This window comes from Trachinotus anak, unplaced genomic scaffold (genome assembly GCF_046630095.1).
Source record: "Trachinotus anak isolate AG129_WGS33_773 ecotype Australia unplaced genomic scaffold, CSIRO_AGI_Tana_v1 ptg000016l, whole genome shotgun sequence".
NCBI lineage: Eukaryota > Metazoa > Chordata > Actinopteri > Carangiformes > Carangidae > Trachinotus > Trachinotus anak.
Window position 1 is genome coordinate 13619287 of NW_027273867.1, and position 27197 is coordinate 13646483.

Below are 27197 nucleotides of genomic sequence, written 5' to 3' on the forward strand. Positions count from 1 at the left end.
CAGGCCAAATAGTGTAACACATAACAGTACATGAGCATATACTGCATGTACTGTATTTACACACACAGGCACAATAACCCTGCAATGCTTCTGACTCCAGGGTCCAGTCATGACGGTCTGACCACCCACTGACTGCTCCTACCTTTTCGTTTAGGTTATTTTCCTCTTCCTCTCTCCCCTTTTGCACTTTTCACTTTTTCATGCTCTATCTGTCTCCGTTTCCCCTTCTCTCTCTCTCTCTGTCTCTCTCTCACACACACACACATACACACACACACATTTAGTATTAGAGACATGACATGGTAAAAAAAAATGGAGACACATCTTAGTCACACTGTTCATTCTGGACCTGTGACAGGTTAAAAGACATCCTTCAGTGCTTGTCTGTAAAACACCTTGGCTAGACAAAGTTTGGCAGGTTGCCACCATCTTTTTCCACAGGCTGGCTCAACTTTGAAGAATTATGGTCATGGCAATACACTCTCCCTCACAGCCCTCTTTCAGCTCTCAAAACGACTTATGTTTTGATTTTATTTTCCATTCCCTGTTACGACATTTGTAATGTTTATTTATTGTATTGTTTGTATTTCTTAGGAATCACTTAATCATTTGCTATTTGAAACCAGTTGTCTCTATGAAAATATGACTCAGATTCAGAACTTGTCCTCTGAAATGAGAGACCGATGAGCAGCAACAGTCTGCACTCAAGACAAGATGTTAACTTCCTGTGTGCCGAGAAGACTAAAAAATGCTCAAGGGATTTTTTTTTACACTCACAAAAATGCTTGCATGTCCAACACAGTGTCCCTGAAGTTGTATTTCACACAATAAAATGATGGTGCTGTTGTGGTTTTCCTTGGGTAGCCCAGTTTTATTTTAACAGCTTGTTCACAAAAAAGTCATGTCTCTAGAGATGTGACACATAAATACACACTCATGCACTATTCTACAAAAATAGTTCCCAACGTTTCTTTAAAGAAACCCTACTTGTATAAACATCTACTTAAACAAAAGTAAATATCTAATTTAAATGCTCTTTCATTAAAGTTTACTTATCAAAACACAGTGAGATACATCACCCCATTAGATTATAACTGACCAAACCATAAAGATGATATTTGAAAACATATTTTTAATAGAACTGTCATGTTTTAGGTATGAATTCCAAATACGGGATTTGGTTAAAACAAAACACAACAAAATACTATTGAAGATGAATCACTATTTTTATGAGTGCTCCTACAATATAAATACAGTGTTTCTATATTCAACATATGGCGCAGTTTTTGTGTGGAACTGTGTGTGTGTGCGTGTGTGTGTGTGTGTGTGTGTTTACTCAGTTAAGCAGGCTTGAATCCAGCCGCCCCTCATGTGATCCCCTGTCTCCATTTCTTATCAACAGCACTTTGTCGTCCCTGCCTCCCTGTCAGTGCTGTGTGTCTGCACCACCTCTCTGCCTGATAGCCAACAGCCACCTAAATACACCTGCACTCTGTCACACTGCTGCTGCTTCCCCCTGCTCACAAATCCAACGCACCCTTATTCCATGGCCATGTGCATTTCGGTCATATTTTACACACACTCCTGTGCATTTCTTTGGAGATGTATTTAATTATATATCAGATATGAAATAAGTGGTTTATTTTAGAATCACTTGTTGACTTTATTTACACATTATACTGGTGTAAATAAACTTTATAGTTCATTGTGCATACATCCTGCACACAGACAGGGATGTGGTGAGAAAATGTGAGAGTTTATACCTTCAGTCAAATGAACCAAGATGCAAACATAGCCAGTCATTAACTACAAATGTTTCCACACATGGAAACACACTGCAGCAACAAATTTAACAATTAAGCATAGCTGCATGTCTCTCTGTTTTAGTTGCAACTGGGCTGTGATGAGGAAAATGGAAACATGATTATAGCTAATTTGCCAGCAACACTTTCAAAACTCAAGCTGTTTTTCTTCTTTTGGAGTTCAAATGAGTAAGAGGCTGTTGGATTTGTGTGTAAACCATAATGATGTCTTTAAAGCACTAAAATAATTCAAGGAGCATCCATCCTTTCCCCTGTTTGCCATTACACACAGTAAGATGAAAGATGTGTCCTGCTGTAAGCTTCCCAGATCCATCCCACTCCACTCCCCTCCACTTTACTCCGTCTCACCGAATGTTTATCACATTGCTTCTCATATTTCCTTCTACTGTACCCGCGGCCTTTATCCATTCCAACACTCCTCTCACTAATACACTGCACTGTATATCTTTTCTCTCCATCCCTTCATCCCACTCGTACTTCACCTTTCAGCTCCAGACTGTCTGGTTTGCATCAAATGAGCCTGCTGGCACCATATTGACGCCCACCAGGCATGCAACAAGTTAGGAGCCCGCGGTGGCTGATAACCTGCCCTGAGGCTGCCCTTTTCCACAACCAAACACTCCCTTTCTTTTAACCCCGATTAGAGCAGAACAGAACAGATCGGACTGCAATGGTGAACAACAACGTCTTTTGATGGATAAAAAAGTAGAAGTGTCAAAGTTTCAGTTTTATAGCAAAACATGTTTTTCGTTTTAAGCTTAACTTTGGAGGAAGCCTGGCAGCAGCCGTGGTCTAGCTTTTTGTCTGCAATTGTTGAAGTTCTTCCCACTGGGATGTTACGTAGGATATAAGAGCCTCACGGTGCTCAGCCTGGTGACAAACGTGGCATTGCCAGTTAAGGATGAGAGCCACTGATGATGGCAACAGACAGTACAGCGCCACCGGGGCTATTTACAGGCTGTGTGCCGTCATGGGTGAAGTGGTGATGGAGTGCTGTGTGTATGTGTGTACGCACAAAGAACAAACAAACCCTCAGGCAGGGTCAGGTATGTTGAAATGAAATTAAGGTCTGAAGCAATTGCTTTAAGATTGCCAGAGGGTACCGTCTCATGTTGCATAAACAATGACAACAATATGTAAATAAGTTGAAGACTCATTTTTTAACTGCCTTTTTTTTTTTTTTTTTTTTGTGCGTCTTCAAAACTTTTCACTGTTTCTGCAATTGAGTTCTGCAACAGTGATGAATAAACCTCAAGAACCCACTGACAACATAATACACCCAAAACACTTTCCACAACCCAGCATCTCTTTAGAATCAATCATCCGCCACAAATCACTCTCTCATGCTTTTCCCATCAGCCTTGTGTCCAACTATTTGTCATTCACTCATGCAAAAAAAAAAAAAAAACCCTGCACCATATAACACAACAGACAAATCTGAATCGAAGACAGGGGGACGTCCACAGGAGAGTTGTGTGAGCACTTTAACAGAGCTTGTGGAACAATAGCGTGGTGTCCAGGATGCTGCTCTCTGCCCTCTGCACCTTCACTGCCAAATAGAAAAGGGAGTGAGAGACAGTTAAGTGGTTTGAGGTGTGTGTACGTGTGGTGAGATGTGAGAGGCGCGTGCATCTGTGTGTGGGCGGGAGAGAAAGCGAATGTTTTTTTTTTGTGTGTGTTTTGCGAGGGATGGTTGTTTGCATTTACATTTCTGTATTTGTATGTGCATTTCTCCATATGTGCAAGTGTGTCTGCCTGACACTGCTAACATACATGTCTGTCTGCCCACACACACACATATATATATATATATATATATATATATATAGACAGTTAAGTGGTTTGAGGTATATATATATATATATATATATATATATATATATGTATATGTGTGTGTGTGTGTGTGTGTGTGTGTGTGTGTGTGTGTGTGTGTGTGTGTGTGTGTAAGCAAGCGAGCAGCCTACATTGTGTAGGCTCTGCACCAGCTGTGTGGGCCATGTGGAGGAGGATGTACCAAGGGGTCAGGAGCTGGCAGCTGGCAGGGAGGGAGGGAGTCCAGCTCTGTGTCTAGAGGCCCAGACATCAGGAGCTGCTTTAACACACTGCTCAGCTGTGTGTGTGTATGTATGTGTGTGTGGGTGTGTCAGGAGAGAGTTTTGGTGAGAAAAAGAGAAAGCAAGAGGGAACATGATCGTGTTGTGCGAGCCTCCACGTCTATTAAATCAGATAAGCACATTAGCACATTAACAACAATGAAAACACGCACTCCCACCTCATAAGTTAATGGTTGTCCCCCAGAGTCAGGGCACACGCTCAACATCCACACACAGTGTTGAGTTTGTGGCTGAGCAGTCATTAACACCTTCAGCGAGCGTCTGGTTTTCCTCTGACATCACTGATGGTTTTGACCCCCGGAGAGGAGAGGTCACACACAAGTCACATGCGTTGTTTCCAGAGGCCCAAATAACATCAACACAGCATGTCTGACAGAGGATATGGCAGAGCAAAGCCTCAATATCCAACTTATCTAAGAGCTATGATAATATTTGGACATACACTCGATGCAGAGTGACTGAATGACTCTGCTGTTTATTTTGCTTCTTTAGACAAATTAAGGGATAATTCTTGTTTATTGCCAGCTGGGTCTTAAATCACTCTGATAACGCTGTATTAAGGAATTTCTGAGATTTGAGAATGACATCAGTATAATGAAATCCCATTAGTTATCAGATGATCAAACAGGTTGTAAACAAGCTTAAACAGTTTAGCCAGATTATCTAAACCAGTTCATGTAGAGGTAAAACCAAATGTTAGCACACCTGAGATGTCAGTGTTGGTCCTTCATTAAGTAGGAATCAGGAACAAGACAATTAATCTAAAAACTGTGATCATGTGACCAGGTTTGGTAATAATAATAACATTTTCTCTTTTTTTTTTTTTTTGCTTGGTTAAGATGCGGTTTAGCTTAAAACCTGTATAATTATCTGACTGTTTTTCGTACCAAACAATGTCTCTTTACAGATGTTGCCAGATCTTACCAGGGAACTTGGTGACAATACAATTATTACAGATAGAAATAATGGGCAAAACTAAAACCAAGCTGTGATGAAATGGAATTTAACTGGTCTATCAGCAGCATGAAGTTGCCAAACTGTCTCACAAGGCATTTGCTGTGCATCTACAGCATACACAGACCCTGTCTAATTAGCAATGACTCAATTGCAACAATAAAAGGGGTGTTTCTAGTTTCCCTCTTGGAGTTACAAAGTCTGTTATTAGCCAGTAGCGACAGCCAAAATACTTCTATAAGACATCATTATCCACAGCAACTGTAACCCATATAAGTGTTAGCCAATATTCTGTATTTTTTAAACCTCACAAACCAAAGGCCATTCCAATCAAACCACCTCTAATCATTACTGTCAGTGACTCCCTGAGGTGGTTGTAATGTGTCTTGCTCCCTGATAAAGCTTCTGTGTGCTGGCAGGTCTAGAAATATGCTGCAACATCTGTGAAGCTACTTGGGGTCCTAACGTTTCACTCCGCTCCCAGCTAAAGCAAACAAGGGGAAACATATTGGGAAAGAATTAAGGGCAGATTTGAGACAGGCTGTATTGTTAAGCCTTCACCAGTGACATGTCTGTTTCAGTCAGTGTCTACAGACAGCCTGACCTGGCAACCACTTTATAGACCTGGCAACCCCAGCAAAGATTTGTGAGGTACTGATTTGCAAGGTCTGGGGGTTTAAAATGTACATCTATTAAGGAGCGCACTTTTTCATGGAGACTTCTCAGACTGCACGTGTGTGAGGGTTTTGTTGAAGGAGAACTAGAAATGATGGAAAATGAAAAAAAAAAAAGTGTCAAAGCGATTAAAATGATATATGTAGTCTGCTGAAACTTTGCTGTAATCTTTGACTCCTTCAGCGCGTGATCACCAGTGCACCTCACACTTTCCATCCCATCAGATCTTTATAGGGCCATCACCACTATCCATCTCACATACACACAGATGCACACATGCAAATCCACACAGACCAGCAGACAGAAGGACACCCGCTCATTTGTTCATTTGCTAGCTGAAAAACTGAACAGATGACGGCTTCTCCTTTCGGCGCGGTGCCGGTCTTGGTGGCAGTAGCGGCGGTTGGCGGCACCGTGCTCATCATTCCACAAAACCCCAGCCAGATGTCCCCGAGCCTGGGAGGCAGGTGGGCCAGGGCCCCCCTCTGCCGCACCGCGATGGTGCTGGCAGCTCTTCAAACCTGCTGGGTATAACCTTTAATTCACATGCTTTTTCTGGCATGGCGGGCCGAGGGGCTGCCATCTGCCCAGCCTGTTGTGGTGTACAGATAGAGAGGAAATGAGAGGAGGAGAGAGAGTGGATATGTGTGTGATTTTGTGTGTGTGTTGTGTGAGTGATGGGGTGGCACAGTGAATGCCCATATTACCCAGAGGCCAACTCACAGAATACTGTTCTGGTAGTCCATCAGTTTAGACGACCCTCTTGCGCACACGCACACGCGCACACGCGCACACACACACACACACACACACACAGTCTTCCAAATATAAAGGTAGAGAGCTACAATATATTCATAAAATCATTTTTAGTCAATGCTTACTGTTTACTTAATGTGCCATCAAGATCCCATGTGCTAACTCACAGAGGCTGAGCATTATCCAGAGGAATTTAAAATATGCCCTAATAATGACTTAGCACATTATTGCATTAAACATCAACACCTTGTGAAACAAACAAATTACTGTCCTGTCCATACAGATGCTCACCAGATGCAGGGATTTCCACACAAGTCAAACCCCACTTAGATTATTTTACAGTATCCCCTTTCATCTGTTAGTGAGCAGAACCTTTATTGCCTTTCAGTACACTCTATCATGGAGGAAGGGCTGCACTGTGCGGTTCAGAACAGATGTCATTAATAATCCCCGACATAATGAAACACAGCTGATCCCTAAGTCATGATACAGTCAACAAACATAGCAACGCTCACCCTGGAGGTGAGCAGGAAAATGGGGCTGCTTGAGTCATAAACACAGGAAAAAAAATCATATTACAATGTTTGGAATTATTGCCAGACTGAATTAACTGATAAGATCGAGGGAAGAGCGGAGAAAACAAATTGAAAGTGTCTTATCTCTTGATGTGGGGTAAATCTCAAAGAATTGTTTTTGCAGCATGTTGCCATTTTTATTTTTGTGCATCCTTGCCGATTAAATGTTTTTAAAGGATATGAAGAGGTTTGATTTCAGCGATAATGAAACTTTTTACAGTTAGAGCATGGTAATTGCTTTAGAAGATTCAGTATTATAAAGTCATTCATAAAAGCAGATAATGTGGTTTACATCACCTTGCAAATGACCAAAAGGCCTATCACATACATATAATCTACAGCATAGGGGTGGGAGAAAAAAAATCAACTCCTGAATCAATATTTATTTTATTATTTACACTAAGCTAGTGTAACAAAAGCTAGCAGATAACAGTTAGCCCAGGAGCTAGCTAGCTCACAGTGAATAAATCATCATGTTTAACGGTGCTGCTAACCGGTAACGGTTTAACTTTCCACTTACTGCAAACGGCTACTTGCTAACTGTTGTTGTCTGACCGTCTGTTGACCAGAAGCTCCAAGTTCACAGCACCTACACCAACACTACTGGCCCGAGACGAGCTTGGTACATTCATTTGGTGCGTTCATTTCATTATAACATTAATTTATTAAATTTAATTTATACAACCGCACTTTACTTAAATAACAGACAGAAGACAAATATGTTGGCCTATGGCAGACTGACCTCTTGAATGGTTTTCTGAATGACTTATTTTTCCTTAGAGGGCTTTAAGACAGAGCAAAGGGGTTTATAGCAATGATGCTGCTGAAATAAAACTCATAAAGACTGATTGACATGTGGATTGTTTTTGGAAATATATTAGCAAATATAAGTTTTCCCCATGGTCTGGTGTTAAAAAAGTAAACAAAATTGAAATAAGCATATCATCCCAGCCCTATCACTGTAAAGTAAAATTATATGGTCCAAAATGTCTATTGTAATTACACAACCACTACTGTCTTAAAGATATCTTAAAAATGAAACTAATACTAGTAATATTACCCATGGAAAATATCATAATCAGTAGAAATTAAGCATGACCACATATTTCTAATTCTGCACTTTGGCGTATTGAGTGTTTGAGTATGCAAATCCATGTCTGGGTCTGATCTTGCACAAGACAGTTTAAAATCAATCGTGTCCTGTCCCTACTTTTTTCCAGCTTCAGAGGAAATGGAAGATTAAAAAAAAAGAGAGTGTCAGAAGATCAGAGAGACAGAAAAGAGAAAAAAGAAGACAGAGAAGAAAAATGGAGTGAGTTAGGTCCAAGGAATTAAATGAAGAGAAAAGAATGATAAAGGCAGAGAGAAAGAGGAAGAGGCAGAGTCAGACTGAGAGAGGAGTAGAGAGAAGATAGATGGTGAGCAATACACAGCACATGCGAGAGATAATGAATAGAAAGAAAATGCCAGAAATAGAAAAAGAGGAAGAAGTAGAGAAAATGAAGAGAAGAGTGAGAGAGAAAGAGAGGGGTGCTGCAGAGAGGCAGCCACAGGCCTGCTGTGCGGTGCATGGCGGAGGCTCATCATTCAGCTAATTATGATCAGGCTTTTCCCTGCAGGCACAGCAGCGCTGGAAATGGAAAGTCTTTGTTCTCACACACCCCAATGGAAGCGATGGGGCATGGCGCCATGCAGATGAGATGTGTGTACACACACGTACACACATATACAGACACACATACACACAAACAGAAGTGAGCATGCGGCCTCATTAACACTACATGCACGCACTGTGCTTACTCCCACACATACATTCTTGTGTACAGAGCTCCAAGCACGCACGCGCACACACACACACACGCAATCACCATTCACACCACGCTTCACCACATTAATGCAGGTTGCCAGCCGTTTATACATTCCCCCTCACACAAACACACACCTTTCCCTCTCACCCTCACTCATAATCATGCAGTGCCACACACACACACACACACACATACACACACACACACATACAAACACAAATGAATATGTACTCGAGGGATTGCACACACGCATCTCAAATCACACACAAACAAGCAAACACACGGGAAATCGTACAGAAACATGATCAGTTTCACCAAGAATGCATAAGAACATTATGATGATACTATCAATTAAGTTTGCACCCACTGAGCGATGTTATCCATCTCTATTATAGAATACAGACCTCTTTTGTAAAGATCAGTGGGGTATTCAATTAGAGAAGTGAAGAAAACAAGAGATTTATATCCAACAAGGACTAAATTGATTCCAAAAAGTTAAATTCTAGCTTCACCGATTGCGCCTTTTTGTGCCAAGTTTGAGCAATTAGGACAAATGCACGAACAGTACTAATCTTGTGAGGTCGAATATCAAACCAAATTATCCATAATGGCAACAACTACCTGTCAGCACCACGCTGTGAAGTTCATGGCCACTGAGCAGCACTTATTAATTGAAATTTATGGCTATTTCAAATACTTAATTACAAAAAAGGGCAAATGATTGCTTTATTAATAAATAAAGCCAAAGAGACTACCTGCCAAGAAACTGGCTCTGGACTGAATGCATAAGTACCCTCTTTAATTCAAATCTTTTATGATGGTTCGAGAGGGCCTAATCAAATCTTGGCCAAAATCCATTCAAACTGTTTCTGAAAGTAGAAAATTATTATTCTATTAAAATATCATAAACAGGGCTGACACAAAATCAAGATGTTAAATGTATATTTTCACTCTCTTTATACCAATACATTGTACGCAACGTGAGGAATAAAAGGAATAAATCTTTGTAATTCTCCAAATATTTTCATACAAAAAGCACTTGAGAAGGGGAGGAATGGACTGCAGGAGGTGAAGACAAAATGTGAAAATATCAGAAAATTCTCAGTGGAAAATTTGTCAACACGCAATAACTGATGGCACATTATATCAGACAGATGTCAGTGTTCCTGTTGCAACAACAAGACACAGAAAGCAGGAAACAGCTACATGAAACATGACTCAAATTTGGCTTGGATGGTTATCTAGATTTTATAAAACAGTTGATTGTTTCCTTGTAAGTAGTAACTCCGGCATGCTTCTTGTGTTTGGGTGTTCATGGTGAGCAACACTGCTCAAGGACCCGCTCAGACAGAAACTACAGGTGTCAGTCTGAGAGGGTGGGTGAGCCAAGATGAGGTGTTCACTGTTACACAAAACACAAATTGTGTTTTTCCAACTCAACTTTACTCTACTGGCTTTTGGTAGCAGGTACTTCTTTTTCCACTCAATACGGCGACGTTACTATAGCAACAATGCATAAAGCTATCATGACATCAGCTTCAATGTGACACACATGAACAATGGAGGACAGGGACACCAAACAGAGGAACCAAACAGAGAAACACATGATGATGAAATAGTGGTGATTCTATTTGACCAATTCATGGGTGACACCACAAGCAATGCAACACATAAATTTTTTTAATATTACAAAAAAACACTCAGAGAAGTCAATCCCCCCCATAGTTAAGGAAGTCCTGATAGCTCATTTTAAGGCACAGTTTTTCAATACGGGCTGTGTGCATTTTGTCTATGAATTGCGGACGTTGATACTTTCACAATATGTACATAGCACATAGTCCTGCTTTATAATCAGTAAGGACATGGAAATCTCACTTTCTCAAATGTGGGACCTTAAAGATGACCCCGAAAGCTTCATTTGATCTAAGCGTCCATTACAAAAAATGAAAATAATTACTGATTACTAATTCAATAAAAGTTAATGAGAAAAAAAATCATTCTTCACAATGAGTAACCTACTTCTCAGATGCGACTTTATTTAAGGTGGGTACATTATAATAACCACAGCCGTTTGTTTACAGCTGCAGGAGAAAGCTAAGGTGAACTGAACTCACAGTGGCTAGTAAGCTGACCAATCAGACCCAGTCTGCTGTGATTGGTCCATAAAGATGATCACCATGTTTCTCTCATCCTGCAAGCTGGCCTTTGATCAGCAGATGAGACAGCAGCCTTTTTCACAGCAGTGTGAAATTTATCGACTCTAATCTAACAGCCTGTCCTGGAAACCACCACAGCAACTATCAAACATCAGAAATACCTTTGTCCAGCCAGCACTAACAAATCAACACAAAGGTGTCTTACACAGTGTGTCAGTAATCGTAGAACAAACAGCTATCAAGAAAAGCACAACTCAGATCTACACAGTCTGAACGAATGGATGATGGCACCTGACCACAGAACCACTGCATTTATAAAATTCATCATTCATCATCAGTGGCACAGCGGCCACAGGTTATCACTCACACAGATTGTGTAGCTGCGCATTATCCAACTTATTAGAGGTAACATTTCTGTAGCTCTAGATTTACCACTCCGTAAACAGAAACCTGTACTCACCCATTAGAAGTAATATCTTCCCTGCTGCTCTCCGATGAGAGTGTAGCACATGCAGCTAACGTTAGCCTCCTGTTGCGCGTCAACGATGCTAACATTTCGATGAACTTGAAGCATGTTGAGTAAAAACGTATCTAATGTCGTCAGTTCCGCCGTAAACTCCTCCTGTTCTCCTCTATTCTTGCTCTTCTGACCGCCGCTTGTTTGTTTGTTTGTTTGTTTGTTTGTTTGTTTGTTTGGGCCTGTTAAATAATATGCTGTTAACTGAATCGTCCATTAGCTGGAGAATTTACTTCCACTCACGAAGTTATGAGGAGCAAGCTCATTGGTCAGATTAGAATTTCCCAGCAGGCCTTACTTCGTAACTTTTGAGAAGAGAATAACCACATTAAGTAAGTGGTAATTAAAAAATATATATATAAATGTATTTTTCATTTTAAAAAATCAATAAGAACAATAGAAAGACGATGCATAAAAGATTATGACTTAAAAAACGTAAGTGTTAATGGCCCTTAACAGTTACTGGGCTGTGGTGCAGCAGTTATTAGTTTAGATTTAGAAAATACACAGTAGGAATTAAAAAACGTGATATGTATTAAAATTCAAGATCACAATATTTTCTTTTCAAAGAAAAGACAATGAAAGAAATTGAAACTGTGGGTAGTAACAGGGTAGTAACTAGTCAGGGAGTGTCTCAAAACAAAACTCTTGTTACAACCTTACAATTGTTAAGTATAGAAGGAACAGATAAATCATAATTAAAAAGCTAATACTGAACTTCAGATGTATTCATAAATAGATTTACTTCCAAAGTTAAACATGTTTGTGTAAAGGTCCGTGCAACACTGCTACTTTGGGTCCAGTCTTTATCCTCAATACTGGCAAGCAATGATTATGTTTCATACTCATACTTTTGTGGGGGCGCTCTCAGGTGGTGTGCACACTTAGTAAGCAGCTCTGCCACTCTCCAGACCTCCAGATCTGGCAGGCATATCTTTTGTCTCCCAACAACAATCAAGAGAGTGCACTTACACAGAAAAACTATCTCTTCTTTCCACTGACAAGTAAATTGTTTTAGCTTGGAAAATGATGTAATCTTTTACATTGCCACAAACTAAGTGGGTTCCATATCTTGTGCCTGTTACTGGAAAAATAAAGAGGTCAGACAAATTCTGCAGTGATGGACTGAGCCAGCGTGGCTACTTTGCCTCCATATTGCTGATGAAGCAGTGTGCATCACAAATTATCTGAGGGAAAGGGATGAATGTAGGAAACATTGCAGTAATATAGGCCAAGAGAGACGGAAACAGCTTGAGGAGAGACGTGATTAACTACAATTTGAACTATGGAGAGCAATAACTAGGTCTATTCTATTCAAAGATACTGATAAACAGCACATCACTGAAATTACCTTGCAGGCAGAAGGAGGACACTGCCTCTTTCAGAGTGAAATCTTATTGTACTGCAGCTTACAGGAGCATCATGTCAATTAGTAAAATGATATCTACGTATTGATACTGTGAAATGATTTATGATTGACATAATTTGTTTTGTGGGGAGTGAATGAATGTTTTGTATAGACATGGTTGCAGTCAAGTGCCTTGGAAAGCTGAAAAAAGGACAGGATTCATCCAACATTATTACAGATTTTCCAGATCAGTGGGGAACCCTCAGGGCGTTCGAGGCCTTCTGAGGAGGCCAAACATATCAGCATATTAAATGTTGTATGTAGTTTCTTTTATTTAATAATTATTCTCTTCTAATTCTAATTTTCTCTAATTCTAATTTTAGCCTAATTTTCTATTAAGTTTGCTTCCGAAAAGAAAGGGTGACTGTCCTCAAACCATTAAAATAGAGTTATCCAATCATATTTCCTTTTTTTTTTTTTTTTGTTGCCTGGCCAGAGAAAAGTTAGAGCTTTATAACCGCGACAGAAGCCCTGAAGCCCCCACACCTGTATATATTTGTTTAGAAAGTGGTGAGTGAATTACCCAATTACATTTTGATTTATTGTGGGTGAGACAGATATATATATACAGTATATACATACATACTGTATATTCAGGTACTGATTTCATGCTAACTGCATGCTTTATACAAAGAGAAATACAGCTGATTTGCTACATTCGTCAATGTGTCTAACTGCTTACTGGCGCGTGCCACTGTCAAATACTGGCAAAGAATTACATACACATGTATTGTTGTGCTTTCATCCAATTGTGCCTGTCCATATTTTTTCATGAAGTCTAGCATTGCAGCCCTCTGGCAGCCAGAGAGGATCTCTTGGCATGGCTCTGCACCACTCTCCATCTCCCCTCTCTTGTTTACAGTACAAACACATCTGCCTTTCACGCCTAAGTGGCTCCTCAGAGTTGTGCAACGGTAAACGATATCCCCCCGCTCCCAGACAGAGGTGTGTATTGCAGAATAATGTCCCCAAAGCTGGGAAGACTTGGCAAAAACACACAGGTTGTTTTAATGAGCTGCTTATCATTGAGTGGGTGCCTAGCGAGTGTGTTTCCAACAGATATACACGGCTACACAAATGCAACCAAAAGACTATCAAATGTATGCAAAAATGTTAACGTACTTCCTTCCATAAAAAGTGGCCATTTATTTTCTAAATCATTACTGATGCATTGTAGCACACAACACAGCCTGTAACCTTTGTGAAACTTCTTGCTGCCCAGACTCTCATTAGAGCTGAATCAATATGCCACAGAATGGGACACCTCTGTGAGGAATCTTGATGGGGGAAATTATGGGCCATTACCAGGCAAATGCCTTTTGCGTAATTATTACGTGCTGGATGTGGTTACAAGCCATTATATAAATGCCCCATTCATACATTGCATGCATATTGATGTGCCTATGTCATATTAATTGACTGCAACGGAAGTTATTGATATACATACAGACACACACACACACACACACACACACATACGCAGACACAGACACAGACACAGACATATATATATATATATATATATATATATATATATATATATATGATTTACATACAGCTGGAGTCAGAAGTTTACACATAAGTTAGACCTCATGTTATCAAACTATTGTATAGTAAGGGCATTTATTTTGTGCATGACACAAGTCATTTTTCCAACAATTGTTTACAGACAGATAGTTTCTCTCTGAAAAAGAGTTCCTGAAAGGAGTTGCTCTACTCTTGTAACAATATTCTACCTCAAACTTCTCAAACTTACTGCAGATCTTGCACAGAGATGATAAATTAGTCTAATTTGCTTATGTACTTGCTACTGCTGCCTCTTAACGCTTGATGCGCAAGTTTAGTTTCCACACTCGTTTTCTGATGCTGAGCAGGCCAGACCGTTTCTACTTGACTAAAAGATGCTGATGGAGGGGTTAGCTGCACCTCCCAGCAAGAAGGTGCTGGGTTGCAACCTGTCGGAGAGACTCTCTGTGTGGAGTTGGTACGTTCTCCTCAGCGTGGCTTTCCAACCCAAGTCCAAAGACATGCAGGTTAGGTTAATTGGCTACTCTAAAATTGCCTATAGAAGTGAATGTGAGCGTGAATAGTTGTTTGTGTCTCTATATGTCAGCCCTGTGATAGACTGGTGACCTGTCCAGGGTGCACCCCGCTTCTCGCAGTGTCAGCTGGGATTTTCGCTCTACAAATACAACAGTGTGTAAGTGTTTTCAAAGAAATGCAGTGAACAGCATTATTGCACACACGACTACTATACTAAGCCCGTGACTCTGTGTACTGAACAACAGTAGCTACATCAAAGAGCATCACTTTGAAATTATTTATCTCTTTAATCTGTTATCTGCCTTTAATTTACCAGAACACTGCCATGCTGGGAAAGCTGTTGTTGTGGTGGAGTGGAGGGTTTGAAGTTATGATGGTCAGATCAGATACGAATGGTGTCTCTCTACCTTTTACACTCCCTTTCTTAAACTCCCTCTCACTTCCTCCTTCTCCACAAAGTGCCTCAGTGCCTGGCAGAGAAAGCCAGAGGCATGTAGAGAGCAGTGGACAGCCAAACTGTAAGGCAACTCCCAAACAACCCAACTAACCAAATAGTCAGTGAAGTAGCCGACCTCGAAACCAACCAGCCAGTCAGCCAGAGCCAATGCAGCTGAGTGTCTCCTTCATGCTGCCAGCTCTCTGTTTCTTCCCAGTAGCTACAATGTGGGATTGTTTACAGCTCTTTTTATAGTTCAGTGAATAAGCCCTTATTTTCTCCCAATCTACCCCTGCTGGGAGAGCCAGCCCAGACAGTGGGAAGTGGCCCTAGGAAGTCGTAATTATATTTGGCAGTGTGTTCAGAGCCCCACACACACTCACGCGCGCACACACACACACACACACACACACACACACACACACACACACACACACACACAGAAGTGTTTAAACGCCATCACTTGCACTTATGCAAAGACACCTGTGAAAGGAAGTGTACAGGTACCCACACAGTGCTGGGTGCTTTGGCTGCAGTTGATACACATCAACACATATGGTACACTGCACATACAATTTTACTCTTTTAAAAAAACAACACTCACAAAAGGCACAGTGCAATACCCGCCCTCACAGAGAAGCCAGCATGCGTTTCCATAAAGGACCTGAGACTCCTCCGCAGCCTTACAGCTTTCGCTTGAACTCGCCTCCCTCTCTGCCTGAAACACGTTTAACAAGCACTCTGGCCCATTTGGCTGACTCCCTCTAAGACGTGGGGGGACAATGAAAGTTCACGTGATGCGTGGCGACTGCATATCTGTCGCCCTTATTGGGCGTGTTGTCTTTTCAACCAAACTACTTCAGACCGAGAAACATCACCAGTTACAGTCGGTCCTTTGAAAGCACAGACTTTGTGAGTCTCGCTGCATGTTTCAGTCAAAGACAGCTGGCGTTCTTAGAATATACAGTGAAAAGTTATTTGCTGAACACCTCTCTGCTTTCACTCAAACAGGGATCATAAATTACAGGTGCAAGACAATAAATATAGGAAGTTAATTTGCCTCGTGATCATACAGCTGCCGAACCCGAGGTTATTGTGCATCTTAGTCCTGTCTGTTAAAGCAGCTGCACAGTTCATTGCATAAATGTAGGAAGTCATTTTTCAGTCTCATTTTTCTTGTGAGAGTAGGAAAAAAGTTGATTGACCAGTTGCAACAATCTGCAAATGTATATAATTAATAGTTAAGTATTTATGGTTACACTTGTATGTATGCTTCTGCAGGACCTATGAAACTGTAGCTGCAAATTACACTGATTTGTAAGAAGTAATCTTGAGTGTCAGACTCTCAAGCGAGGGTCACAGTGAAATAATGGGAACAGTGGTTGTAATCGTTTTGCCTTTTCCTCCAGCGACAGTTCCGGGGGTCCTCTTAGGCGCTCTTTGTGTCTGTGCAACATGTGTGAATATGCTGTAATCCATTCCTTTTCACATATGCAATTCAGCCTTTGAGAGTAACAGCATTAAATGAGATGAATAGGCCATCAATTGCGCCACAGAAAATTTGCAGCGGAGGGCAGCACACGGCTCCAATTGAAAATCGTACTGAACTGCAACTGTGTATAAATGGTTTATATTCTCCTTCTCCATCTTTCCATTCCTACTTTGCACTTATATTTTTTTTTTTAACAAAGAGCCTATGGTTAATGTTATATTCCACTGATGTTTTCACATCACAATAGCTCTTGGTGCAGGATGAATTGGATCATAGCTCTGCAAAGAAACCATTGGAGCACCACAGGAATCCCATTTATCTGAGGGTAGTGCTCAGATTTTGTTATGATAGTGATGCCTTCTGCAAATCTGAGTTAACATGAACAACCATGTTTAATTTATTTGTTCATGGTCAGGTCATTGCAGAAGTAATACAGTGTTAGTGGCCACTATTCCCAGCGCAGAATGCTTTCTGGTTTAAGTGGACCTCTTTATGTGTGACTTAACCAGCACATCAAGAGGTCACATATCACAAAAAGAGAATTTGTGAAGCTGTGTAAACTGAAAGCTTAGGTTTGAATGTTTACCTCATCATAAGTCATATATCTTTTCAAATATGCTAAGACACAGCCATGAGAGGAAAGCATGAAAACAGCCACTCTCTGTTCCTTGTTTTCTCCACCCCACCACTACTGTTGCCATGATTGCCCATTACCATCAATCAGAGAAACAAAGGGTCAAGCTAATTGGTCTCCTATCTGTGTTAATTGATTAATGCCTGATTCCAGTGTGATGTGGATGGATTACACATGACATGGTCAGCATGGCAGCTCCTGGGTATATCTCTGTCTTAGAGAGATAAATAATTATCTATCTGATGCAATACAATTAACAAGCCCTAAAATATTATTTCTATTACATCATATTATTTAAAATATTGAAATATTCTAAAAATGTAAAAAAAAAAATAAATAAATTAAAAAAAAATGTAAAAAATGATGTTATACATTTGTCCAAATACTGGACTGGTGAGTATTTTTCACAATTCTGACCATTTGTGCAGACTTGACAGTTATTTTCTATAGTAATGCAAATCTATGATTTAGTTTGACTCAAGGGAGCAAAGCAGGTCTCACTTCAGGGGACCACAGCTCTTTGCACTCCTCAACATTTTATGAATGATATTCTGAATTTCACTGGACATGAGCAGAATCTTTTGTCATTTAAAGAACAATGTGATAAAATTAGAAAAACTGTTTCATATCAAATTGTGACAAACTGTTAATTTTATACAGACAGGGCGACACTACAAAGATGCCCATGATGAAAAATGTGTTAAACCTGCAAATGAGCTGCGCATGCTAATGAAAATATTCCTCCATATGTTCTGATATTAATATTTGTTTGCAGCTTGGGATCTCATTATCTTTCATGATGAAAAGACATTAATAGAAAAAAGTATGAAAAAGACAAAAGCAGAAAATGACACATATCTAAGTTTACAACACTAAGAGGCCATAGTGTGTGAGGCCAAAGAAAAGAGAAAGGTGAGAGACGAGTGAGCAGGGAGGGACAGGGTGCGTGGGAGACAGAGGAGGGGGACCTGGATGAGCTCACCCCACCCTTGCGGGTGAGTCAGGGGGCAAGTATGCAGGGGATGCGCCCTGATTCACCCTGGTACCAGCTTGTGTCGAGGCCTGGGATCCATCTGCCTCACCCCCATTTTACACTGATTGGTGGTAGAGGGAGGAGGGGCCGGGTCAGGGCTAGGAGTGTGGGTGTGGGGGTGTGTCTTTGCATATGTTGGGGGCAGTTAGTGTTAGAGCTGAGAGTTGTGTGTTTGAGGAGATGGTACATAATGGTGAATACAGTATGTTGCGCAAAGTTAGAGAGGAGGGGCTCAAGCAAAAAACAGACTGTAGGACAAAACAAAACAAAACCACTTCTGCCTAGATAAATCAGAGGTTCAGAAAGTCTCACACACACACACACACACACACACACACACACACACACACACACACACACACACACACTCAAGAAACATGTATTTAGACAACTAGTCAGCACCTGTAAATGATTTGCAGGGACCTCTGTGCCCTGTGTTTCTCTCTGGTCAAGGTGATGGGATGATGAGGACAATGTGTGAGGAAGGCCACTTTTAGGCTCTATAGTTGGGATCTGGGGAGTTTACTGTGGAGCATTTTTCATGTTGAATCTTAAGAAAACACTGGTTGATGTTAGGCTGAACACAGTGATTTATCAGCCTGTGAGCAGCTTTGTTTATTTTTGGGAAGGAGAGTGGAGGGGTGACAATGAAACCAAGCTGTGAGCTGGGCTGGGGGAAAATATTATGAATGCTCTGCTTCAGCCTGCAATGAATACCTCTGTCATAATATCATAGTGAGAAGAAGCAATAAACGCTACCTTCCCCAATGCATGTTTGAATATTAGTTCATATAAATTTTTCTATTGGAAGAGTGAACGTTTGCAACAATCTCCAAAGCATGCCAAGTAAACATCCAGATTATTTGAATTCAGAACTGAAATATGCATCTTTATTTGAAATAAAATAACAAATAAATGTGACATAAAATACACAATCAGTCTATCTACCATTTGTAAATTTTATCTGTACTAAAATACTATTACTATTTGGATTTGTATTCAGGCAAAACTGGAGACAGGCATGTTTTGTTCTTTGTTTTTGTCATTGCCAGTCCTACTCTTTGAATACAGATGCATTAAGGTCATCATTCAACAATCACCTAACACAATAAAAAATATAACAACAGTAAAGCAAGAACTATTGTCAGCCAAAAACTATTTTTATGAGGGAGATGTCAAACCCACATGTCCTTTTAATGACGTTCATGTTTGCACAATGCTTGTCATCTGGAATTGATTTTTATTATTTTTGCAACTTGACAACAACAGAAAGAGATATATTCACTACTTTGTTCAGGGAAGTTCCGTGTCTTATCCCAGATGATTTTCATAACATATTTAAATTATGGAAACTGCAGGCTGCCGCAAAAAAAATCTGGGTCCAGTCTGAAAATCAAGGCAAATATGATTTGCAGTGGACTGTAACTTTCCTCTGAGGCTTTCAGATACAAACAATTATTATCAGATTTGGAAAGAGCTAATATTTATATAAAGCACATTATTTGTTCTTAACAGAATGTCATACTGGGACTCGGGAACACTGGAGTCTTTTGTGGGCTTGTTATGGAAACCAGCCGCTTTATTTTTGGTGGAAAGATAATTAAGATGAATGAAGAGTTTGGGAGCGAAACTGCAACGAGAGGGAGGGAGGGATGTTGCCCTGTGCTTTGCATACCGTGGTTTTAACAGCTTAAAAAGAAAGACCCAAACATACAGGATGTGACTGTGCATGTGATCAAAAAGCCGTAGATGGACAGTGTGGAGACGAACACGGGATCAGCTCAGCAGCCAGCCATAGGGGTGTGTGTGTGTGTGTGAGTAATGAGAAGGCCACAGGTGTGTATTCTCTAATCCCATCATTAAAAATAGGTCTGGTACAGATAGGTGTCACATACACACCCCTGCACGCACACACACACACACACACACACACACACACACACACACACACACACACACTGCCCTCTGATGTGTATTAAATTTAATGGCACATACCCACTGTGGTGTAAGCATCGTCCTTCAGAAAGGTATGGGGTATTAGGCCTGTCTGAGTAAATGCCACTTTAGCCCTAAGGCCTGTCAGCTCGTTGTCTCCCCCTCTCAGTCACTCACAGTGTGTGTGTGTGTGTGTGTGTGTGTGTGTGTTTTAGAGGAGGGTATTTAGAAGTCAAATGCAAATATCACAGGAAGTTTTTTTTTTTTCTGCTTTGGAGAGTGGACACCTGTGTAAACTGCCATGTCACTCGATGTGCCACAGTGTATGTGTGCAGACAGCCCAGACAGCCGCCTGTCAGGTGATGTTGATTCTGTGATAACTTCAAGCTCTTTATACACAACGACTTCAAGGCACATCTTGATGATATAAGCAGCTTTGTAGGGTTTAACTCCACTGGGGCTCTACATGTCCTGCCAATAATATTTCTGAATTTATTATCTCTGAAGGATGAAAACAAACTCTTAATGCTATAATAATAATTTTGCTCCACTGAAGCTGGTGTGATGGTTTTCCTCGCCATGGTAGTTTAAAGCATCACAAAACTGCCCAGAAAACCACAAATCAACATAACAAGGCCGTGCAGTGTGCTAAACACAGAACAATGCTTTCACTGGCAGCTCTATCCACTACAAAAGATAAATCAACTGGACCTGAGCAGAGAGCCAAGAGAGGTTAAAGCAACTGTGAGGTTTAGTTTTGAGATTGCAGAAGGGCAGAAAATCTAATTACAGGGAAGTATTTCCAAATCTATTTTATTCTACTATAAATTAAACCTTTTATCAAGGTAAAGTGTTCAGACAGAAAGCAAAGTAAATGTTTTGTTTCACATCATTCATGTGAATTTGATGACTAGACCATCATGTGTTTATTCACTCCAACCAGCCAGTGTACAGACTGTACGGATGTTAGCCGAAAGCTGTCTAACAACAAACACACCAACTGTGGGAGTGTGGATGTGTGTGTGTCTGTGTGACAGCTCCTCCTCTAACTGAACTCAGAACTCACTAGAAATTTCAGTTCTTTCTGTTATTCAAGTCGAAATGCGAAAAATATTTAAAAACTCTCAACTGCTAACGTCAGCATGCCAGTAAGCTTCTAGCTACGAAGCTAGTGATGTTTAGCAGATATGATGTTGACAGTGGTCACCATCTCAGTTTAGTGTTAGTTAACATTTGCTAATTAGCAAAGGTAATGTTATTACAGTTCATCCTGTGAGGAACATTCGTGTCTGCGTCTGATTGTGCGGCAAACCATTCAATACATGCTGAGAAATTTCAGTCTGGACCAAAGTGGTGGACTGATAAACCAAGTGACCAGTGATGCCATCGCTGGAGCCACAATGCTAACATGGCTAAAAACATTATATAGCTTGTTCCCACCTCCAACAGCTACTTCGAACAAAAGATCCACAGTGTTCACAAGCTAACAGCACAAAAACATGTCTTGCTGTGTGTCCAACTGTAAGTCAAACCCTTACCCAGGCACAGTATATCCAGCATGTGGCCACCATGAAAACATCTTTGTACAGGGACTATTGCCACATTACACTTTGACAGAGGATTTTCTGCCACCAAACATCTTGAATGACAGAGGTGCAGAGATAAAAAAAAAAAAGAGAGAGAGAAACAAGAGAAAAGTTCTTTCTGAATGGCACTCTTTCTTCCACTAATGTCCCCCTGACTGAATGATATCTGACCTGACCTCTAGTGACCTGTGGCTTAAGGGGACAAGGAAGGGAGAGAGTGGACAGTGGTGTGCAAATAGAGAAGGCAGTGTGTGCGTCTGTGGGACACAGAGGAGGAAGATGGAAAGGGAGAAAGGAGGAGTATGTGTGTGGGTGCCTGCACTCCCTTTGTCCCCAGGGTATGAGTCCTGTGGCTCTGACCCTCCTAAATCAAAGGCAGTGCACAACCATGATCTTTGAAAGACATCGATGACCCACTTACTACCTTGGAAATGTTCAAAGGAGCTCCTCTGTCTTTTCCATCGCTCCATCTAAAGGTGTAAACATCGCCATGAGATCCTCGCCACTGAGACTAGACAGTACAGTGATGAGCAGGTACACTTTCGTACAATCATTAACCAAACTGGACCAACACTCACAGGAAGACGTCCGACTGTTACAGCTTATGGTCCCTGAAATATACTGAGACTGCGTTCTGGCTCATTACCCCCGTGTCATGTGATATCTGTTCAGGTTTGTTTCACCCACAAAGAGGGAACAAGTGAACAAGATAGAGAGGTGAACAGAAAGATTGATAGCCACCATCTTCTCGGACCATGTATCATCTGCCATTGCTGCTGTTGCCAAAACACAGTGACTTCTACCTCAGCCCGTTAAAGTGTCACAGCTAATGATGTAGGTTACGCTTCTAATGTAACTAATGTGTTGTCCCTGTGGGGTTTGGTATCCTGCCCAGGTCAACCCCATGTCTGTAAAAGGTGAAGATGGAAGAATGGTTAATTGTTCAGCACCTGCTGTTAAGGGCTAGGTTCAGAGAAGAAGAAAAAAGAACCTTAAATTAAGGTTGAGATCAATTTCAGTACAAATTGTAGTTTGAAATTCTCTCATCAACCTCGTTTCCCGCCCAAGGCAGCTGTATGGCGCATTTAGCAGCTAAAGAGGCAGATCATTCCCTCAGGACGGAGAGTGGACTTATATCCATCAAGTGGTCAGAAAGTTGACTATCCACTCTACAAGAACACAGACTGTGCAGGTACCAGAAAAGTTAATTGGGTGCTTGTTTCGTGCACCTTATGCACACACTGTATTCCTCATCCTTGGTCCTACTTATTATGCAGACACACACACACTTTTATTTTTGGAAATGTTCTTGTTGTTCAGTCAAATAAACCAAAGACGCTCTTCCTCTGACTGTCCGGAGGTCGCCATCATGCTTTCTAATGCATTGTCCACCGATTTTTAGTACATATAGAAGTGTGTCCATGTCTGCTGTGCGAATGCAAGTCCACAGCCGTCAACGTCTGAATCCATCCTGGAGTATGAGAATGTGGTGGATAAGAATCTGCACACTCCAGGTTAAAATAGGCAAGTCACATACAAACAAATCTTCTACAAACAATTAAATGTTTAGTGTTCTAAATGACAAGACTGCACCGATTAAATGATTAAATTACTGAACTTCTTGGAAACTAAGTAGTGATTTGAGAGCCTGGTGGTTGACAAACAATCAAGTGAATCACTATGCTACTTGAATGGACCAGCATGCATCAGTGCTTGCCTACTCTATGGAACAGTGATTCACAGAGAGAGAAGGAGGGAGCTGAGCTCTCCTTACTTACTCCAGTAAAAACCGCAACAAACCAAAAGAACCAGAAGAAAACCTGTTGGTGTTATTCCCTCAGGTAATTCCACGCTCACTAGTGCATGGCCAAACACACCAGTGAAACACAACAACTCTGCTCCGTTTCTGCTCCGGAGGCCTCTCACTTTGCCTTTGTCTCCCACACACTAAAAGCCAGGTGTTGAAAAATCCTGAAAATATAATAAGTCAATTAAAACTGAAACCAATAAAATATTGTAAATAATTTTACATGTATTTGTTTTAACTTCTAAAACATAGTCATCTTTGTGGCTTAGGAAGGTACGCTGATCTAAACAGACAAACCACAGCCAAGTCTGGCATCTGCCACTGAAGCTTATTCACTGAAAATGAGCTCGGAAAGCTGTGAAGCACACTGTTGCTTTTGTTGGCATCATAGACCACTCTTGAAAGGCAAAACAAATGGTCGCCCAAAACAATCAGCCTTAGAGAATCCGACAGAAGTGCCCAATAACTATTAGTCTAATGTGCTAACAGAGTCCTCAGTGCTCTTCTTTCCATTTAACTGTTGTGTACAAGAGGCCTGATTCTCAGATGAGTTGGATGGTTTACTCAGGGTGTTGAGCCTCCTGGGAACTGAAGGATAGGATGTCAGCTGCTGCTTCCTGCTTTAGCCAGTAACAGGAACTGGCTGTGTTCCAGTGTGTTCCCATGTGTGTGTCTGTATGTGTGTGTGTATGTGTGTGTGTGTGTGTGTGTGCACGCGCTGTTAGACAGAGGACTGGGCAACAAGCCCAGGTGCAGCAGAGCCCAGGTGCTCCTCTATGAAGAACACAATGAGCGTGTGCAAACATGGAGGGACAGACAGGCAAATGGAGAGGGATTGGTATCAGAGAGCACACCTGTTGAGCACCTGCTCTATCCGCTCATGACACACTGATTATGGATGCCGCAGTTGTAAACACACACACACACACACGAATGAAAAGCCAAAAGCTGCACATGCACATTTCCTTCAAACCACAAACACTGCAGAGCGTAGAGACAGATCGCCGAAGTCTTTAGTGTCTATCAGCAAGACTAAGTCATAGTTTTCTATCAACAGACTCTCAGACCTCTAAGTATTTTTGTGCTCTCACAACTTTTCTGTCACTTTCTCCCTTGCCCTTCCTGCCGTTCTCCGCTCTCCCGCTGAGTTCTTCAGTCTCTGTGTCATTAGGCAGCGCATCAGGGATTAAGAAGGCGATGGGAGGTTGTGATTCGCAGCAGAATCCACTAAGTCTGGCATTACCACACACCTCACAAAGCACGGGGGAGTTTCTAATCCACCGCACAGCACAATCCTGCTAATGCATTCATATCAGACACACAGGCAACAGAGGTCAGCTGAGAATTAAACACCAAAGTATTACTGTCAAGTTCAGCGTTGACGTTTTCATGTTTGTTTTTCACATTAGTCAGTCTGAAGGTACCTGCAGTTGGTTGGGGCGTTAAGAGATGTAGGAAGATCATTTGGAGGACAAAGACAATACAGAACTCTGGAAATCACATGTTCACATGACACAAAGATATTCAACATTACTCACTGCATGAGAATCTCAATAATAATAATAGATCATAATATATATCACGCCATTCAAGTTTTAAACTGAAATTTTAGCTTTTACGTCTGCAGTGATCTACTAAAGTCCCTCATATGATGGAAATCTACATGTTTGGCATTTTTGAGCAGAACTGCAGAGGGAGTGAAAGATGTGCAGTAAAGCGGCAAATCAACGAGAGGGGGAAGAAAAAGGGGGAAGGTGGAGGGAGAGAGAAAGAGGGAGGAGACATTATGTGTGAGACTAACAGTCGTACTTTGTGACATGCATCATCAGTCCTGTCTTCTCACTATATCTCCCTAATGGGAACACAGTAGTGTGTGTTTGTGTGCATGTGCATGTGTGAGAGAGAGCAGGAGCGATGAGCCTCCCTGTCAGAGGGACTTGTAGAGAGAGACTCTGTGTGTGTGTGTGTGTGTGTGTGTGTGATAGAGATAGGGACTAAATGAGCTCCTGGCGGGACTGACCCTCCTCACTTCTCACCGGTCCGTCAGAGAGACTGAGCGCTCCACTGGAGCATGGCCACAGGCACGGTTCTGAATATTGAAAATACACACACAGACGAACACACTGTGGAGAAAGGCGGCAGAGCAAACCTTCTGTATGCTCACATACACACAAGCACACACACACACACACAAAAATGGCACCAAATCAGAGGAAAACCATCTTAGAAACTAAACAGAAAATTCACTGAGGTCAGTGTGCATTTATGTTCACATGACGTCATGGTACAGACGGAAGATGTGACAAAATGCATGTGTTTGTTTATGTCAAAAGCAAATACCTTGCAAGCCAAACCCAGCATGCTCAGCAAGTGTGTGGTGTCGGGTTCACCAGCAGTCATAATTATGATTCATGTCTCAGTAAACAGACATACAGTGTGAGAATGTTTCCTACTGCCGAAAGTGTGGGAAAGTGCAGCAACGTTAGATGTATGTGTGTATGTGTGTGTGTGTGTGTGTGTGTGTTGGTGCATATTCACATTTTGGGCTAAGTATAATTACTCTTGGTGACATACCTCACATGACTAATGAGTGGGATTTGGGTGCGTGGCGTTGAGCTCATTTGTCACAGGATGGTAGGTAAAGCCTCAGTGCGCTCAGCTCCTGTGGAAGCCTGTTCAGGCCGAGCTGAATGCTCATACGCTGCTGCTGCTGCCTGATTAATTCCCTCTGTTTGACTTGCTGCATACAGAAGCCAATGGAACATCGTAAATTAGCAGGGATGTGTCACGTGACATGTACATGTACGTGGACGTCACACCCGTGTCCTTTTGTCATTGCTGTGAGCATCCTGAGCCCAGAGCAGCTACGAGTATTTCCAATCTACTGTCACATCTGATCTGACGTAGCGTCTCACTCAGGGAATCCTGTGTCAACATCCTCAATGTTTCACTGTTGACACACACAAGCAGATCTGCTCTTATTAAGGAAAGGCCACAACATGAGATGTGGACCAATGAAGCCGATACAGTTTAATAACCCATCACTGATAGAACACTGTTGTTTATAGCTTAGAAATAAAATTATCTAAGAGGAATAATGGCAAGCTTTTAGCCCATAAATGTAAATTGACAATAATTTTTTATTCATTAACTTTAAAGACACAAAGTAACGACTACACCTTCATTTAACAGCTAAATATGAACCTGGAGGGGTAAAGAAGAATAAAACATTACTGCTAGTTAAAGTTAATGTCAAGGTGTTATCTTGGGTATGCACAGCCTGATCAGTTGTCCTCCTGTTCAAATTCAACCCCTTCCTTTATATCATTTAATATTAGCAATTATAGTAATTCCTTTGCCACATAAATGGCTTTAAATAAGGCAGAGGACTTGAAAAATTGATACTGCCAGCTTTTTCTGAACTATACGTCAATGCTTTCCACAT

At 41.2% G+C, this 27197-nt stretch overlaps 1 protein-coding gene across 1 annotated transcript in view; it reads right to left on the bottom strand.

Annotated features, from left to right (window-relative positions):
- The window catches only part of runx1t1 (RUNX1 partner transcriptional co-repressor 1), a 117285-nt gene extending 105634 nt beyond the window's left edge, over window positions 1-11651 (bottom strand). Inside the window, exon 1 of the mRNA XM_071499984.1 lies at window positions 11322-11651. Within this exon, the coding sequence (XP_071356085.1) occupies window positions 11322-11325 (4 nt within the window). The 5' untranslated portion in view covers window positions 11326-11651. The remainder of the gene's footprint in view (window positions 1-11321) is intronic.
- Window positions 11652-27197: the final 15546 nt, after the last annotated feature.